General features: G+C 36.5%; 2 protein-coding genes across 2 annotated transcripts; both read right to left on the bottom strand.

Annotated features, from left to right (window-relative positions):
• Nucleotides 1–2,602: 2,602 nt before the first annotated feature.
• LOC116804182 lies at nt 2,603–3,268 on the bottom strand. Its single transcript, XM_032730758.1, has 3 exons — nt 3,200–3,268; nt 2,830–3,135; nt 2,603–2,770 (listed from the first exon to the last, which is right to left on the bottom strand). Exons 1-3 carry the CDS (start codon nt 3,266–3,268, stop codon nt 2,603–2,605), a joined length of 543 nt encoding a protein of 180 aa, XP_032586649.1.
• Nucleotides 3,269–6,549: 3,281 nt separating this feature from the next.
• LOC122757720 lies at nt 6,550–7,256 on the bottom strand. The gene is made up of 3 exons (XM_044010864.1): nt 7,178–7,256; nt 6,808–7,113; nt 6,550–6,745 (listed from the first exon to the last, which is right to left on the bottom strand). The coding sequence occupies exons 1-3, from the start codon at nt 7,244–7,246 to the stop codon at nt 6,569–6,571; spliced, it is 552 nt and encodes a 183-aa protein (XP_043866799.1). The 5' UTR covers nt 7,247–7,256; the 3' UTR covers nt 6,550–6,568.
• Between the last annotated feature and the right edge of the window lie 10,540 nt (nt 7,257–17,796).

The raw sequence follows: 17,796 nt of genomic DNA, 5'->3' as shown, positions 1-17,796 counted from the left end.
GCTCTCCCAGTTTTGATATATGCACAATTATGTACTTGGGCCCATGCTTGCCGTACAATTATTACCGGCATTAAAAAATCCGTACTCAGCTCAAAGAACTTGATAGCATATATGAAATAGTATTTATTGACCTAGGAGGGATATATGTAGGTATAGATTGAATTCTAGTTAATGTAAATTTAAAAAATGACGTTTTGGCACCTGTTCACGCAGATGAGTTAATACCATTTGACTCGTCTCTAGATAGGAACATTGGACAAAATTGGCCCTAAAGTTCTTTATGCCGGAGTAAAGGAAATTAATCAGAGTCCGTCGATTCACATTGATGGTAAGGAAAAATATGTTTTTTTTTTTTCGATTTATCGATAACATTATATTGACTAACATTTTTGATACATCCCTCCATTATCAGACTGTTGCTATCTTTAGAGTTGAGCTACTTAGGCAAATGTTTGGAATATTTTATTAATTATATATTTGTCTATATATATATATATGTATATAATCCATTTAACTATATACATTTTCAGCAAGCGACTAGCATCCAGTGGAGTATAAAGTTCAAAATAATTTTGTCCATTAATATGTGTTAGCTCATGCATAATCCATAATATTGTATATATGTATACTAACATTAGAAATAACTGTATCAATTTTATATACTTCACGTTCCATCAAGATAAATTCCAAAAAATATTTTAATGACATTTTTAAAGCAGCGTTCATTTGCTTTATTCATGCATAAAATTCATCAAACAAAGAGAAAATAATATGATTTGTTTTAATTCGTATTTTTGCCTAGACAAACCTGATTACCAATTTCGCAAAACGAGCCCCAGGCAAAGAAATCAAATAGATTACCATTATTTCCAAAGTATTTAACCGAAATCGTAAAATTATATTCGGGCAGGAATATGGGCATATTAGTTGCATCGTACTGCATGTGTCGCAATATATATTTAACATTCTGTAAGCAATCAATGATCTCTTTCAAGTCAAGGTCAACTGTGTGTTTCTGACTCACCCTCTTAATGGGACATTTGTATGGCAAATTGTGCTCAGCCTTCTGTATGCCATCATATACAAAGCTCAGCACCGAGGGTCGTATGAGACCCGTTAGCATCTTGCATATATCCAAACGGCCTACGTTCACTTTATTTCCCTTTGGCTGATACTGAGAGAGAGTCATTTCCACTAAGCCATTGAAATTGTTGACATCCTTGTTGCCCACCGTGAATTCCACCGTAAATGCAGTAGAATTTTCCAAAAAACAGGAAACTCTTGATAATTTGTTGGATTTGTTTTCACATTTCAAGCCGAGAAATGTGATACGCTTAAGAAAGTTTTATGGTAATGGATGGAAGATTAGTTATATTTTGTTTATCCTGGTCGAGCCTAAAATACCTTTTGGGCTACACCCAAGGTCAACAGTCCAGCGATACAGAATCCAAATAGATAGAGTTTTTGAGGCATTATGAAATGGATTAGCGAACAACAAAATTTTGAATAAAGTACTGCAGTCTGGCGATCATTATATTTATATGAAACTCTACTCTTATTATTTAGTTATTTAGTTATTTATTTATGTATTTTTTATACAATTGCGATTCGACAGTAATTGGGCAACATTTAAATTTCAATTTATCTTTTATTTTATTTATTTTTTTATATATTTTTTTATACATTTAAAAAAATTATTTTTGGATCAGATTTTTGTATAATTAGCATCGTTTTTGTCATAAAGCAGCGAACCTGTTATATGCATATCATAGGTTTTCACATAATTCACATGAAATTTTCCAATGTATGTGAAATTATATTCCGGCATAAATAATGGCAAATAATTGGTATCGAACTTGACGTTACGCACATAGTATGTGGTATTCTGTAAGCATTTCAATAAATTTCATCTCAGGTCATCTCAGAATCTATCATGCTTGACTCACCCGCTGAAAGTTACAGTTCTTGGGTAAATTGTTTTCCGAATTCGATAGGCCGTGTTGCATAATACTCAATATGGATGGCTGTTTGCTTGCATTCAGTTTGCATAAATCCAAGCGTATGCCCTTAAAGCGCATTCCATCCCGTTTGCCATATATATTCAATGTTAAGTCCGAAATGCCCACCAAATTGTTTATCTTAATGTCATTGGTCCTCAGCCGTATGGTAAATGAGTTTGACTGCTCCATAAAACATTCAATTTTTTGCACCTTATTGCCTTTCAGCTGACATTGAACTTCTCTAAAAATGATTGTCTTTACACGGAAATTCGTTAAAATTGCCAGTGATATAAAGTGAAGAACTCACCTTAGTGGAGCAGCTAGCACTCAGCACATAGATAAGAATAAGAAAATATGAGAAATGTTTTTGTTTCATTTTTATAGTTTTTATTGAAATGCCAAACTAACACAGTACAGAATTCGATTGCGACTAATTGCTGAGAGACAAACGTAATATTATAAACAATAATTTTTTCAGAAATCTAATTGATTTTTGACGAGACGAGTTGAACAATATAATCATTCAATCCATTAATAGAGATAGAAAATCACACAGATATATATATATAATAATGTAATACATATGAATATGTATCTATAGCTCATCTGCAGTCATTTCCGATATTACAACAGGATCCAATGACTTCCACCACCATCGTCAGCACATTGTTCATATAGATTCTGCCATTGAATGTAAAATTGTATTCCGCTAAATAGTTGGGCAAAAACTTCGCATCGAACTTCATATTGTTCATATAATACGTGGTATTCTATAATCATTCATCATTCATATAATTATTCCAGAATATATTCCCGAAGCATAACTCACCGTAAGGAAAGGACAACGTTTAGGAAAGTTGTTGATCGAACCATATATGCCCTGATTTACCAACGACATCAAAGTGCGCGGCTTATACACAGTCAAAGCATCGCAGAACTCTGTACGTAATTTTCTCAGTTGTATTGTGTGCTTGTTGCCAAATACATAGAAATTAATATTAGATAAGCCGTAACATTTTTCAATCTCTTTGACCGTATCTATCTTAAACGACAGGGTGGTATTATCATTAGAGCACTCCAGATTGGTTATTAGTTTGCTCTTTAGAAAACAGCGCGATGTCGTGAAAAGAATGTGCTTTTTGAAGAACATAGATTATTATAATGAATATTCGTGCACTATTCAATTGTGATGAACGAACCTTATCGCAACCGATTTTATCCATAACGTAGGTGGATATAAAAAGGTAAATGAACCATTTGATGTGCATCTTTACAGATTTAAGCAATTGAACTACGTTCGAATGACACAGTCCCCAGCATTTTATACAGATTTAAACGCATATTTAAATACTATCATTATGCAATATTATTATAAATATTTTTTTAAACTTAAATAATAATAATTCATTTAAATGCTATAAAAAACCATGAAGCATATTTTTTGCTTTATTATTAAATTTATATAGATTTTTATCAACATTTATTAAAGTGGAATTATTATTATTTAACGCAATTGAAGCTCTGTGAATTCATGTCAAAAATCAATAAGTTCATATTTTAATTCAAAGACTACGATCTCATCGTTTATCGATATTGCAAACAGAATCTTTGCTTTATTTGTGTCCGCTCGCTCTACTTCCGACAATGAGGGCTAATAACTGTTTTTTCAGCGTTTATTTCATTTAAAATTTCTATATTTTTGAATTCATATACATTTGCTTTCAACATTACAAATTGCTCCAGTGATATGCATCTCAAACGTCAGCACCTTGTCCATATAGAATTTGCCGGCGTATGTAAAATTGTATTCCGGCCAATAGCTAGGCAGATACTTGAAATCGAACTGCACATGCCTCATGTAGTACGTGGTATTCTGTAAACATTCAGCAATATATACTGCATATACTCTAGAATATATTCCCAAGCTCTAACTCACCCTAAGAAGGGGACATCGCTGAGGGTAGTTGTTGATGGAGGTGTATATGCCCATATTTATTATCGAAATTAAATTGGGTCGCTTATGCTCCGTCCGGACTTTGCAAAGATCTGTGCGTATTCTTTTCAGTTGCATCACATTCTTTTTACCATAAATATATAAATTCACATTAGATAAGCCGTAATATTCGTCGATCTCTTTGGCTAAGTCCATGCTAAACGAAAGCGAAGTATTATCATGCAAGCACTGCAGACTTCTTAAAGCTTTGCCCTTTACAATGCATTGCGTCGTGTTGTAAAGTATACGCTATATAGGGAAATTAGTAGATTACATGAATTTCGCTGCACAATTGAGTGATCAGAGCGTACCTTTTCGCAAAAGATTTTGCTTATAACGTAGGTGTATATAAAGGCGTAAGTGAACCATTTGATGTGCATCTCTTGAGGTTTAAACAACTGAACTACGATCGAATGAAACAATTCAAAGCATTTTATATTGATTTCTGAACCAATTATAATTCATTTAAATGCCACACTAATGTTTTGCATTTTTTTTCTAGATTTTTATCAAAACTTATTGAAATAAAATTATTTTCATGTGTCCAGAAATTTTATTTTTTTAATTTTTACCTTTTTAACGTGAAAAAACCGCGTTTAAATAATATATATTTGCATTTCATTTTTTTTTTTTTGTCAATTTAAAAAGTATAAAAACAATTTGCATATATTTTCGATGATATCAAAGGATGGAAAGCAAATTCGCTTCTCAATATACTGAACGTTTTTATTTTGCATCAGCAATTCGCATCGAATTCGTTAGGAAAGGTCGACTTCTAGTTTCGAAAGTAAGTGAAAACTTATTCATGCTTGAATTTAAGAAAAGAAATCTCACCAGCCTTCCTTTAATTTAGGAACAATGTTTCTTTGCTTAGCTTATTCATTTTTAATAAACTAAATTTAGATTATTACTTGTTTTTTGGACACATATAGGGTTAAGATATGCTTTGCTCGCTCTATCTCAACCAATGATGGGCATTTTCAAGAAGACTAAAAACAGTCCTACAGCTTTTTTAGAGTTTATTTTGTTTCCAGTTTAAATATTATTTATCATCTACAATTATTTCCGTTATTACATATGGATCCAGTGACTCGCACCTCTATCGTCAGCACCCTGTTTATATAGAATTTACCAGTGTATGTGAAATTGTATTCCGGCAAATATCTGGGCACATACTTGGTATCAAACTGCATTCGTTTCAAGTAGTACGTGGTATTCTATAATCATTTTGAAATACACACAATATATACTCTACTTGGTACTTGATACTTGGTATCAAACTGCATTCGTTTCAAGTAGTACGTGGTATTCTATAATCATTTTGAAATACACACAATATATACTCTAGAAGATATACCGAAGCACTAACTCACCCTATGAAATGGGCATCGCTGAGGGAAGTTGTTGATCGAGCTATATATGCCCACATTTACCAACGACATCAAATTGGGTTGCTTACGGTCTGACCGGGCCTCACAAAACTCCGTCCGTAATCCTTTCATTTGCATCACATTCTTGTTACCAGAAACATATAAATTTACATTAGATAAGCCGTAATAGTTGGCAATATCTTTGACTGTGTCTAAGCGAAAGGACAAGGAAGTTTCATCATTCAAGCACTTCACATTGGTTACTATTTTGCTCTTTAGAGTACATTGAAAATTTTCGAAAATAATATACTATAAAGTATATATTTATGAATCCTATGCATTTTGTTGTAAAATTTAATTGTAATGAACGTACCTTTCCGCAAAAGATCCTCTCTATAACGTAGGTGTATATAAAGACGTAAGTAAACCATTTGATGTGCATCTTTAGAGATGTAAGCAACTAAACTACGATCGAACGACAAAATTCAAATCATTTTATATCGGTTTCTGAGCCAATTATTATTCGTTTAAATGTTTCACGAATTCATGCAGCAATTTTTTTTTCTTCTTTTTTCTAGATTTTTATCATAACCTATTGAGGTGAAATTATTTGCATGTGGCGAGAATTTTTTTTTTTTTACCTTTTTAACATGAATAAACCCGTGTTTAAAAATATAAATATAAATAAATAAATAAATAAATAAATAAATATATATATATATATATATATATATATATATATATATAATATATAAAATTTGCATATATTTATTTCTACAGACGCGTTCGATGATATCAAAGGATAGAAAGTAAATTTCCTTTCAATAGCCTGAATGTTATGATGTTGTATCAGTAATTCAAACGAATTAAAGCATTGCGAATAGTTAAAAAATCGTTTGGAAAGGTCGATTTCGAGTTTTGAAAGTAATTGAAAACTTATTCATGCTTGAATTTAAACAAAGAAATCTCACCAGCCTTCCTTTAATTTAGGAACATTTCTAAGAACGATCTTAATATTCCTTTCTTTAGTTTCTGATTTTTATCAGATAAACTCATATAGAGTTGGCAGCCAAGTCTGAATTCAGATTTTTACTTGTTTTTTTAGACACTTTAGGGTTAATTAGATGTGCTCTGCTCGCTCTGTCTGTCTGTCTAAAAACAATCTTTCAGCTCTTTCAGTGTTTATTTTGTTTCCAGTTTAAATATTATTTAATTCCTCTACAATCATTTCCGATATTACATATTGATCCAGTGACTTGCACCTCAGCCGTCAGCATACTGTTCATATAGAATTTGCCAGCGTATGTAAAATTGTATTCCGGCAAATATCTGGGCACATGCTTTGCATCAAATTGCATTCGTTTCAAGTAGTACGTAGTATTCTAAAATCATTTGGAATATATACAATATATACGTTAGAAGATGTACCCAAGCACTTGCTCACCCTAAGAAGGGGACATCGTTGAGGGTAGTTGTTGATCGAGTTATATATGCCCACATTTACCAACGACATCAAATTGGGTCGCTTACGCTCCGACCGGGTCTCGCAAAACTCCGTCCGTAATCCTTTCAGTTGCATCACATTTTTATTTCCAGATATATATAAATTTATATTAGATAAGCCGAAATACTTGGCGATCTCTTTGACTGTGTCCGCACTAAACGACAGGGAAGTATCATCATTCGAGCACTCTAGATTTCTTATTAATTGGCTCTTTGGAGAACATTGCAAAGTTTTGAAAATAATATACTAAAAAATGTATATTTATTAATCCTATGAATTTTGTTGCACAGTTTTATTGTTATGAACGAACCTTTTCGCAAAAGATCTTGTCTATAACGTAGATGTATATAAAAAGGTAAGTAAACCATTTGATGTGCATCTTTACAGATTTAAACAACTGAACTACGATCGAATGACACAATTCAAAGCATTTTATATCGATTTCAGCACCAATTATAATTCGTTTAAATGCTACACTAATTCATGCATCACATTTTTATTTTCCAGATTTTTCCAGATTTTTATCATATGAAGCGAAATTATTTTCATGGGGCTAGAAATTCTCTCTTTTTTTTTTGTGTTTAAATTCTAAAATATGGAAGAAAAAACCCTGTTTCAAAATGTATAGATATTCCTATATAAATTTAGATACATCTCACAACTTATTCTGTTATTCAAGATCCACGTTTTGTTCAGATCTAAGTTTTTTTACTGTTTACTTTTTCATTAAACTGTATTTAACTCATCTACAATCATGTCCGATATTACAAACAGATCCAGTAATTTTTAACTCAACCGTCAGCTCATTGTTCATATAGCATTTACCAGTATATGTTAAATTGTATTCCGGCAAATAACTGGGCACAAACTTGGCATCGAACTGCATATGTTTTATGAAATATGGGGAATTCTGGAATCATTAAGCAGTATACGTTATCTCTATGCTTGAATTGAATCACAGGCTGCAAAACTTCCTGGGGTAATTCGTAGTCGCAGTAAGTCTGGCCGTGTCGATCATTGACTGAAAATTATGCCGCTTACGCATTATTGAGGGGTCGCACAAATTTGTGCGAAGTCCTTTAAATTGTATCGCATTCTTGACAGAATTTACTTTAATAGCGAAGCTCGATTTGCAATAGTAGCTCACGAGGTCTTCGGTTGCTATGAACTGAAATGATATGGAGGTATCATTGTCTTTTACGCAGTCCAAACGGGCCAGCAACTTGCTCTTTACAACGCATTGCATATCCGCTACCAGAATGAGCTTTCAAAAACAGATATAGATCTTAGGAATCTTGTGGCACAATTTGATCGACACGAACATACCTTTTCACAGAAGCTTTTGCTTAGCAGGCTAGCGTATAAAAAGCAGTAGATAAAGCATTTGATGTTCATCTTTAGAGAGCTAAGCGACTGTGCTACGATACAAATGATGAACATTTTATATTAACTTCTGGAACAGTTTACGGAACAGGTAGAGGTACAATTAAAGCATCAATGGTTTATCTATTATCATTATTATATATTATAGTATTATTATTGTATTTTTACTTCAGACCGAATAAAAAATGTATTTCATTTTTTTTTTTAAATATATTTTGAGCTTATAAAATAGCTTATTTTATTGGTTGGCTGACGGCAAAACATGACATAAATTATTTAGATTATTGCAAAAAAATGAATAAAATATATTTCTATATCAGTGATATATGTATATTTATATCATCTACAATCATTGCCGACATTACAAACTCCTCCAGTCACTTTCACTTCAGCCGTGAACACATTGTTCATAAAGAATTTGCCAATATACGTAAAATTGTACTCCGGTATATAGTTGGGCAAATATTTGGAATCGAACTGAAGATGTTCCAATATATATCTGGTATTCTATAATCAGTACAGGAAGGAACAGTATACGTTATCTTAACACTAATATACACATTTCCAAGCGACTAACTCACGCTATGAAAGGGACATTTTTGAGGAAAATTCGTGTGCGCTTTTCGCAGGCCCGCATTGATCAATCCCAGCAAATTGGGACGCTTGCGTTCCGTCAAAGATTGGCAGAACTCAGTGCGTAGTCCTTTAAGTTGTATCACATTCTTTCTACCAGTGATGTAGATGTATAAGCTCGATAAGCCGTAAAGCCTCACAATGTCATGGATTGTTTTCATGTAAAACGAAAGGGAAGTATCATTGTCTTTCGAGCAGTCCACACTGGCTATTACCTTGCTCTTTAGCACACACTGTGTTCTCTTGACGAGAACTTGCTTAATAAATTAAGTGGGAAATCATGAATTTTTTGTGCACTACTCGATTGATGTGAACGTACCTTCTCACCGAAGCTATTGTTCATGACGCAAGCGAATATTAAGCAATTGATATACCAATTGATATGCATTCTTTTTTTTTTTTTTAGCGCCCAGCAACTGAACAACAACGCAAATGACAAATTTTCAAATATTTTATATCAAATTTTAGTTTTGCTTTTTGGTAATAATAATGCATGATACACAATATATTTTATATAGTTCAGTATACCTTAAAATTAAACAATAATTGTTCACTGTGTTCATTTTTCAAAGATATTTATCAGCATGATATCATTTGGGGTATAGAATTTTTTCATTATATTTATATTCATATATGTATGTATGTGTAAAGTAGCTTGCCGACGGCAAAGCATTTGGTAAAAAAAAAAAATATTTATTTATATATCTATATATAAATGTCGGTATGTAAAATTTAAATAATATTTATTTACGTTTTATATTTAAGAATATTTTATTTTAAAAATTTTAGAATGAAACTTATATTTATTTAAAAACTTTTTGAGCTTTTTAAGATTTTAAGAGCAGCTCTTAAGAGCGCACATGGCTCAAACTAAAAACTCACTCAATGAGTAAATCTGAATTTCCGAGAGAGAGAGAGAGAGAGTGAGAGAGAGAGAGAATTCGAGAGTTGAGAATTCCTCAGCTGAGCATTGATGCAGGCACAGACCATGAACATTTTAATGTCCATTTGCAGCTCTTGAAGCGTTCGTGTTGTTGATTTTTATGCTCAGCGCGGCACATTTGCTGCGGCACATTAAGAAACTAGTATTTGGTGCTCTTTGCGCAGCAAGAGCGCGCTGCAATGGCAGCTCACGAACACGCACACAACACACAAACACATCGAGTCCACGTTAGTGTGGGGGAAAAAAGGTTGGAAAAAATATGATCAAGGAATGTAGACATAACTTGACAGCATGTTTAGAGAATTTTTACTCGAGGACAGAGCGCGAATGTGCGTTGGAAACGGAATGAGTCGCCTGCCTGCTCGAGTGTAGCTCAGAGACGCAGAGCTGACTATGGCAGACTCCGAGGAGAGGAGGGCGGGCGAAGACGACAACAACGAAGCTGGCGCATTCTTGGGACCAGGCTGTTGCTGCTGCTGTATGAGAGAGAACTTTAGCATGTGCGTGTGTGTGTGTGTGTGTGAGTGGAGCTAGACTCACGATTTGTCTAATTGAATTTGCACAAACAATTAAAAGTTGCTCAGTATCGAATGACAAGCATAAACATAATTTATGAGCAGCAACCAGAGCAACAGCAACATTTTATTTTTACAGTTATTGTAAAGTTAACACAGTTGATTTCTAATAGGAAGCTCGCATTTAATATGTAAATAATACAATATATAAAATATATAAAAAGGGTCTTTCAAAGTGAATGCACATCAAATGAAATCAAATGGCCATGCATAGTTAACTAGCACAAGAGATCAAAGGGAATATATGGCAATCACATTTGCAATAAATAAGCATAAAATTAAATAAAAAATAAATAAATATAGAGCATATAGTGTATATAGTGTCAGCTGTCTGTTGAGGCACCTCAAAAGAGAGGCTGCCATTGTTGTTGTCTGTTCATTATCTATCGATCTAAATTTCAAATGGAATCTAAATCTAATTCGAGCGACATTTGGTTTTTTTTTTCAATTTTTTTTCTTTTTTTGTGGCCACACATAAGCTCGTGAACATTTTATCTTATTTATTGTTCTTCTTTGATCTGATTTTGTTTTTGGTTTACTTTTTTTCAATATTTGTAACACACGTATTTTAGCTATCTTTATTTTTAGCTATTTTCGTTGTTGTCGTTTTTTTTTTTCTTTTTCGAATTTTGCTATTTGCCCCGCAGTAATGCGTCTGTTGAAATTGTCAGTTTAAGTCAAATTAATTAACATTAATTTTTGTAGCTCGTTGCGAGGCATCAATTCAACCGGGTTGCCTTTTTTTGGCTACAGATTTTTGTTGTTGTTGCTGTTTTTTTTTTGTTTTTTCGAGCTTAGCTTTGATGATAAATCGTAGCTCGGTTGGCGACTTTCCAGTTGGCACAGTGTCTTCATAGCCTGGCACGGTCTTATCGCTGCCAGCCTTTTATAGCCAGCTGTTTGTTATTGCTGTAACTGTTGCCAATATGGTGGGAAAGAAGCTGGCGCTCGAAAACTTGTTATACTTTGTTAGCCAGCAGCAAGGTCCAGGCCCCACAAAACTTAATCGAATTAAACAAATACATGTGTTTTCATTTTTGACTCGGGCTCCGGGATTTGACAAATGATGTTATGGTCTGTCTCTGTTAGCTATAACGATAACTAGCCTAACTGTTTCAGTGTTTTTCTGTATTTCTGTGTTCGTTTGTTAGGGGCTTCGTCAAGTTCGTTGTCTAAGTCTTTTGTTTTGTGGGAACAGCTTGGCGGCGCTGCGTTTCGTTTTAATTATTTTGCCAAAGTCTTTGCCCGCGTATAAATTTCAGTGCAGTCAGCAAACAAAGAAATAAAAACTTAACAAACACACACACACACTCACATCCACTTACATATATTGGAGCCGAGGGGGAAAAAACGTTTTTTCGAAGTTTGTTAAGCGCAAATTCTTGAAATGTTTGCAGTGCGCAACAATTTGGAACATTTTGTTGAACACAAGAGGAGCAAACAGTGGAAAAAAGCAAATGAAAAAAAAAAAAAAAAAAAAGAAAAAACAGAGACGAAAAAGAAATACAAGAAAATGTATCGTCGCCTCGTGGTCAACGAAAGTGAACGGCGAAGGACACACAAAGTGACGGCAATGACTGCTCCTCAAAATGAAACTGGAACTGGAGCTGTTAGCTCTTCGATGCAGTTGGCAGTTGGCTGTTGGCTGTTGGCTGGACGTGAGTGTGGCTGAAGTGAAACTGCCATTGTTTGCATTGCTAGATACCAGACCACTCATGCTAGACGCTGGCGTCGCTGATGATGACGACTTGGACGTAACTGCAACAGCGCCTGAAGAGGCAGCAGGAACTGCTCAAAAAAACGAAAAGAAAACTGAGAGGAAAGAAGAAAAATCAACTCCTTGCACACACAGAGCAGAGCAGAGGAGAGCACAGCTCAGCTCAGCTCAGGCGTCGTCGTAGTCGTCACGGCCCGTCAGCGCTAGCATCCACAAATCTACACAACACATCCTAGCTGGGCTAGCACTTCAAATATGAACGATGCACGGGCATGGCACCAGGCACCAGGCACCAGGCAACCGGCATCAGGCATCAGGCATGGGGCACTTGCTATTGCTTCTGCTTGGCTCTTGAAGACTCCAAAGTCTTTGGGGCTCCAGACTTTGGCTGTCTCTCTGGCCTGCCAGGCCTGCCTGACCTGAGTTAAACAAATTCATTAAAAACTCGTCACTTTGCGCGCATCACGCTGACTTGGCATAACTGCCGCAGTGCCAGCTTCAACCGCTGTCCCCGCTGCCAGCCGCCGTCGTCGCCCTCGTCGTCGTCGTCATCATCATCGTCGTTGGCGTCGTCGAGCATTGCCACTTGCCACAATACTCGTACTCGCATTCGCAGTCATATTCGCAGTCTCGCACTCTAGCACTCTTGCACTCCTTTAGCCCTGCAGCCAATGAAGTGTCTGGGCTCACAGTCTTAAGGCCCATTGCCAGGATACCATTTGTAACCATTTTTGTCTCTCAACCAACCTCTGCATTATAACAATATTTTCATAGCATGTCCCTTCACATTGTTTGCTCTGTGCTGTAGTTTATATTTCCTACAAACCAAAAAGAGTGTGAGAGAGAGAGAGAGAGAGAGGGAGCCAAAGAGATATAGATAGAGAGAGGCAGAGCGAGCCTTCAGTATATTTGTATTCTATTTTGAAAGGCCCTTCAATCAACTTGATCTTGGCAGCTGCCTGAAAACCGCAGCCAGATGCTGCCACCAGCATCGCTGGCTCCCCTGGCATTTCTCCTGAGAAAGCTTCAGCCGATAAGCAGCCCGGCTCGCCCAGACGCTGCGAATGATGCCTCATTGATGCAGCCATTCGCTTCTAACGTCTGCACTCACTCTATGCGACCGTACGTTTTGTCTCTGCACTGGCCTGCGCGCGATAAGTTTCCAGGAAGCGCATTTTGCCGTCGGCCTCTGGCCAAAAAACTGATGCCGCCCGTTGATGTCGCTGCAGACATCGCATTGCTACTGCCAAGCGCAACGCGTGTAATATGCACTAACTAACACGCACAGTCAGGAAGTATTTTATGTCCAATTATGGTTAGCTTTTTCTCTCTCTCTCTCTCTCTCGCTCTCTCTCCCTCTGTCTCTCTCAACTGTAAAAGCAGGAAAACCTATAAAAAATATTCAAAGTGCACTTCATAATTTGCCCAACAATTATACAACTTTTATGTTCGTCATTTTAGATATATATAGGTAATAAGTGAGTGCTAAAGGTTTTTTATGTTCATATTCTTTTTAGCTTTCAATATGATTTTTTGTTTCTTTTTTATGATCACACTATAGGCAGAGCTATAAGTATTGTTTAATGATATTTTTCAGTTTTCACTTAATGGCTGGAAACTTGCTTTAGGGCTTATGTAGTTAATATTAATATTTAGAGAAGATCTACCAGTCTTTCATTTTCGTCGTAATGCAAGAATCGCTATACCCAAGATAACACTTTTTCTTTCCTTAATAGAAATAGTAACTCAACTTCCCAGAGTTAAGTAATATATTTTTGTTTCCATTTTCCCAAACCCAAAATTTATCAATAACATCAAATTATTGACATTTTTCTCGAATAGAACAAGAAATATAGGATATTTTTGTGGTTCTGTAAAGAAGTTTAGAGTATACTGCAAGATCTTAACTTTTAGATATAGATACATAGATATATTATTACATAGATAGACATAATAAATGTATAAAAATAAAATATCTTAAGATCCAGCCAAGATTTCATTTCGCTGCTATTCCGTTCTTTACAAGTCTTTCCCGTCTTCTAGCTGTTCTTTACCTTAGCGGTCACAACAACGCTGTCTCCGTCTTCGTCTCAGTGTTCTGACACTTTCGCTTTCATTGCGTTATGAATATGCTTGTGCAGAAGTCCAGCTATGCAGACATACACATGTGCACAAAAACACATATATGTACATACCTATATGCCAACCCTGTTTAATACTTGCGCTGCAGATGCCTTATAAAAGGGATCGTTGCGTTTGCTTGCACACCTTTTATGGGCGATGGTAAGGCAACCTGCATATGATGCGTTAAAAACTTTGAAACAGCCCTGACAAAAGACCACTAGCAACAACAACAACAGCAACAACAATAGCTACTATATAGTATACAGAACAGAGCATACTAAAATCGAAGATGAAAGGAATACAAAAAAAAAAAAAAAAAGAGTCAGATCGCTGCCGCCATACAAACGCGCCTGTAATTTTAAGACGCAGCCCCAAGTATGACGATGATGACAAACAAGGATACCAAACACAGAATACCACTGAATTCTTTTGGATAATTAAAAGCACTTAAGTCGGAATTTTTTGGAGCGCGTTTCTGTTGTTTTTTCATTTTATATATGTCTTATATATATTTGTATGTATATATGTGTATTTTTTACTTCTGTTATATCATATATATGCTGGTTGTTGTGCGCAAAACTTTGCCTTGAAGCTAACTAATTAGTGAATAGCTAAGGATGCTGTAAGTTTTGTTGTCGCATGAATGGAAAATGCTGTCTGAGGGCATCGAGAAATCGATCAGCAACCCGGATTGGATCAACATATCATGCATATGTAATGGCAAAATAAAAGAAGGATAATTAAAGTTAACAGCAATGTTATTAACATGGGAGACATACATTAAGTAATGGCTAAATGTTAACATCATTAACATAGATATTGTCTTGAAGAAATCATATTGTTGATAACAGCGAAATGACATTAATAACTAATAAGAGAAAAGGTAATGAATCCAATTCTACTGAATAAATGTTAATAACAGCTGTTAATATAAGAAATCAAGAATAGTTGTTTAATTTAAAGGATCAACTAGAGATATTTACATTCCATATTATAGAATCCCATATATATATATAACTATGTACATCCTATATCCTAACTGTATATGGCGAAATTTCATTGAAAATACATTAATTTTAATAACAAAAGTTGTAAATGTGAATTGAAGGTTAAATGCTTAATGCTAAGACATATGTAAAGCCATCTAAAACTATCATAAAAAAGACCTATTTATAGAGAACACTAAGCATCTCAGTTAACCTGAATATATGCTTAAGTGAAAAAAAATTAAATTATAACGATTTCAATGCTTATTAACAGCTGTTAAGAATATGAATTTACGAATGTATGCCTGCAAAAAATTAATAACTGTTCGCGTGATAAAGAATTGATATAGACACCTAAAAAAACGCTATTTAAGCTCGAGATAAGCACTTGATTGCATTTCGTAATATCGCTGGATATTGCGAATTGTTTTAACCAATTTAGCACTCCGAATGCATGTTTTCTCGCTTATTGTGAAATGCTTTTAGCTGATATTCAATATTTTTGCAGGGCGAGGCGAACTTGAACTTCACAGCCAGCAACAACAACAACAACAATAATAACAGTGAGAAGAAGAAGCAGATGAGGAACAGTATGTTACCTGGTGTTGGTGCTGGCCTACCTTTGATTTGTGGCTATTTCGCGCGGAGACACTTCATTTATCACGTTCGTTTGGCGTCGGCGTCGGCGTCGGCGACACAAGCAACTGACCTTGAAAACGTTTTAGCCGAACCCAAAACCCAGTCACAGTCTTTGCTCCCAGCTCGCTGTCGCCTGCCTTTTTGCAGTCGATTTTTGCCTGCATATAAACATTTTGTAAAAGGAGCCATACATATTTTTGTCGGTTTCGTTTTGAGCGCGTTGCGTTTTCATTGCCAACTTTGGTGTTTTACTTTTATTTGTATGGCTTTATTAATGATGCGCGATGCGCGATAATGACGCATGCATACCAGATACCAACTTGGCCATATGAAAGCAGCCAGCAGCCAACAGCCAACCGCCAGTAGCAGCTGCCTAAGCCTCTAAGGCTCTGAGGCTTAGGCTAAGTGCTTCCGCTCTAAATTTGCACTTGAAACTCTATTGCAGCCATTGCCAGAATATGCCAAGAATGGTGTTAAGCACGATTAATTCACAGAGCCCTCGCATCCCCGCCTCGCCTCGGTGCCAGCTCAGCGCTCTGAAGGCAATGTCGAGCGCTAAATAAATAAATGAATTAATGGCCAATGCGAGTGCGGTGCAAAAAAATCAATTAAATAAAATGCGAAACGTAAAACATGCATACAAAAAAGAAGAAGAAGTAAATGGTGATGGCGAGGGGAGTAGATGAGAGGAAAATAAAAACAGAGGCAGCCAGAGTCGGCAGGCACATGTTGCCACCGTTGGCAGACGCGACTGCACTTGGGAGCTGGAGCTGAAGCTGGAGCAGCAGCAGCGGTGGCGGCATCGGCTATGCAGATGCTGTCCCAGCACGATCTGGCCTGGCCCGGTCCGGGCGCTCGCATCTTGGTTTGGCTTGAGTTGGCTTGGCTGCCAGTCGCATCGATATTAAATTGTTACGCTTTGGACAATTTGAACACGCGCAGGCGCAAAAACAAGACTCAACAGCGAAAGCCAAACGCAATCGCAGATCGTTTGCTCGATCAATGCAGCAGATTGGACCCACTTGCACAGTCTCCAACTGCCAGCAGTTGGACAGCCAGGCAGGCAGCCAAGCAGGCAGCCGGGCAGCCGGGTAGGCAGAGGCCAGCAGACCGTTGCAGTTGCAGTTGCCTCTATAAGGTCGAGGCATGTGTTGAGCCGACGTCGTGGTAATTAACTCGTTTGCTATTGTAAATGCCTCATTGCAACACTTTTGATGCCGATTGCTGCTGCTGCTGCTGTTGCTGCCGCTGCTGCAACACTCACTGATGCTGTTACTGGTGCGCCGGCTGTTGCTGCTGCTGCTGCTGCTGTTGATCTGGTCAGTGGGTGGTCTTGGGCTGGCGGCTTGTTTGATACCCATTGCTGTCATTGCCGCCATAAATGTGAGCCGTTTGCAAACATTTCGCCAGCTTTGGCAATTATGAATGGAGATGCTTGAAACTGGTTTTAATTTTATGTTTTTATTTTGCATTTAATTCCAAGAATCCTCAGCACCCACACACACTCATACACACACACACACACGCACACATACATCTGCCCAGCCCAAAAAGCTTATTGTGGGTGCCAAAACATGAGCCTTGCGCCAATCTGATGGCCGCTTCGTTTGAATAACCGCGCGCATACGAGAAATTAAGAACCCGTCTAACAATGACAAATCTTCTCGCCAAAACACCAAACGAGCCACAACAGATTCCCAGACCATGATGGGGCCTAGCCAGCCAGCCAGCCAACCAGCCATCCAGTCAGCCCGCCAGTCCGTTCGGACAGTCTCAAGCTCTCTCACGACATCGCAGTTGTCGTTCGAGTTCAAGTTGTTGTAGACTCTCCCCCCTGACTGTCCCCCTCTCTCTCTCACTCTCTTTGCTGGCTGTCGCGCTGTTCGTGGTACCTACACCTAATGGATTTTATTTGTGCTGTTTTGCTGA

The sequence above is a fragment of the Drosophila mojavensis genome, unplaced genomic scaffold (assembly GCF_018153725.1).
Source record: "Drosophila mojavensis isolate 15081-1352.22 unplaced genomic scaffold, ASM1815372v1 contig_80, whole genome shotgun sequence".
Taxonomy (NCBI): Eukaryota; Metazoa; Arthropoda; class Insecta; order Diptera; family Drosophilidae; genus Drosophila; species Drosophila mojavensis.
The sequence above is the reverse complement of the archived record's forward strand: the minus strand, read 5'-3'. Positions and strand labels throughout refer to the sequence as shown.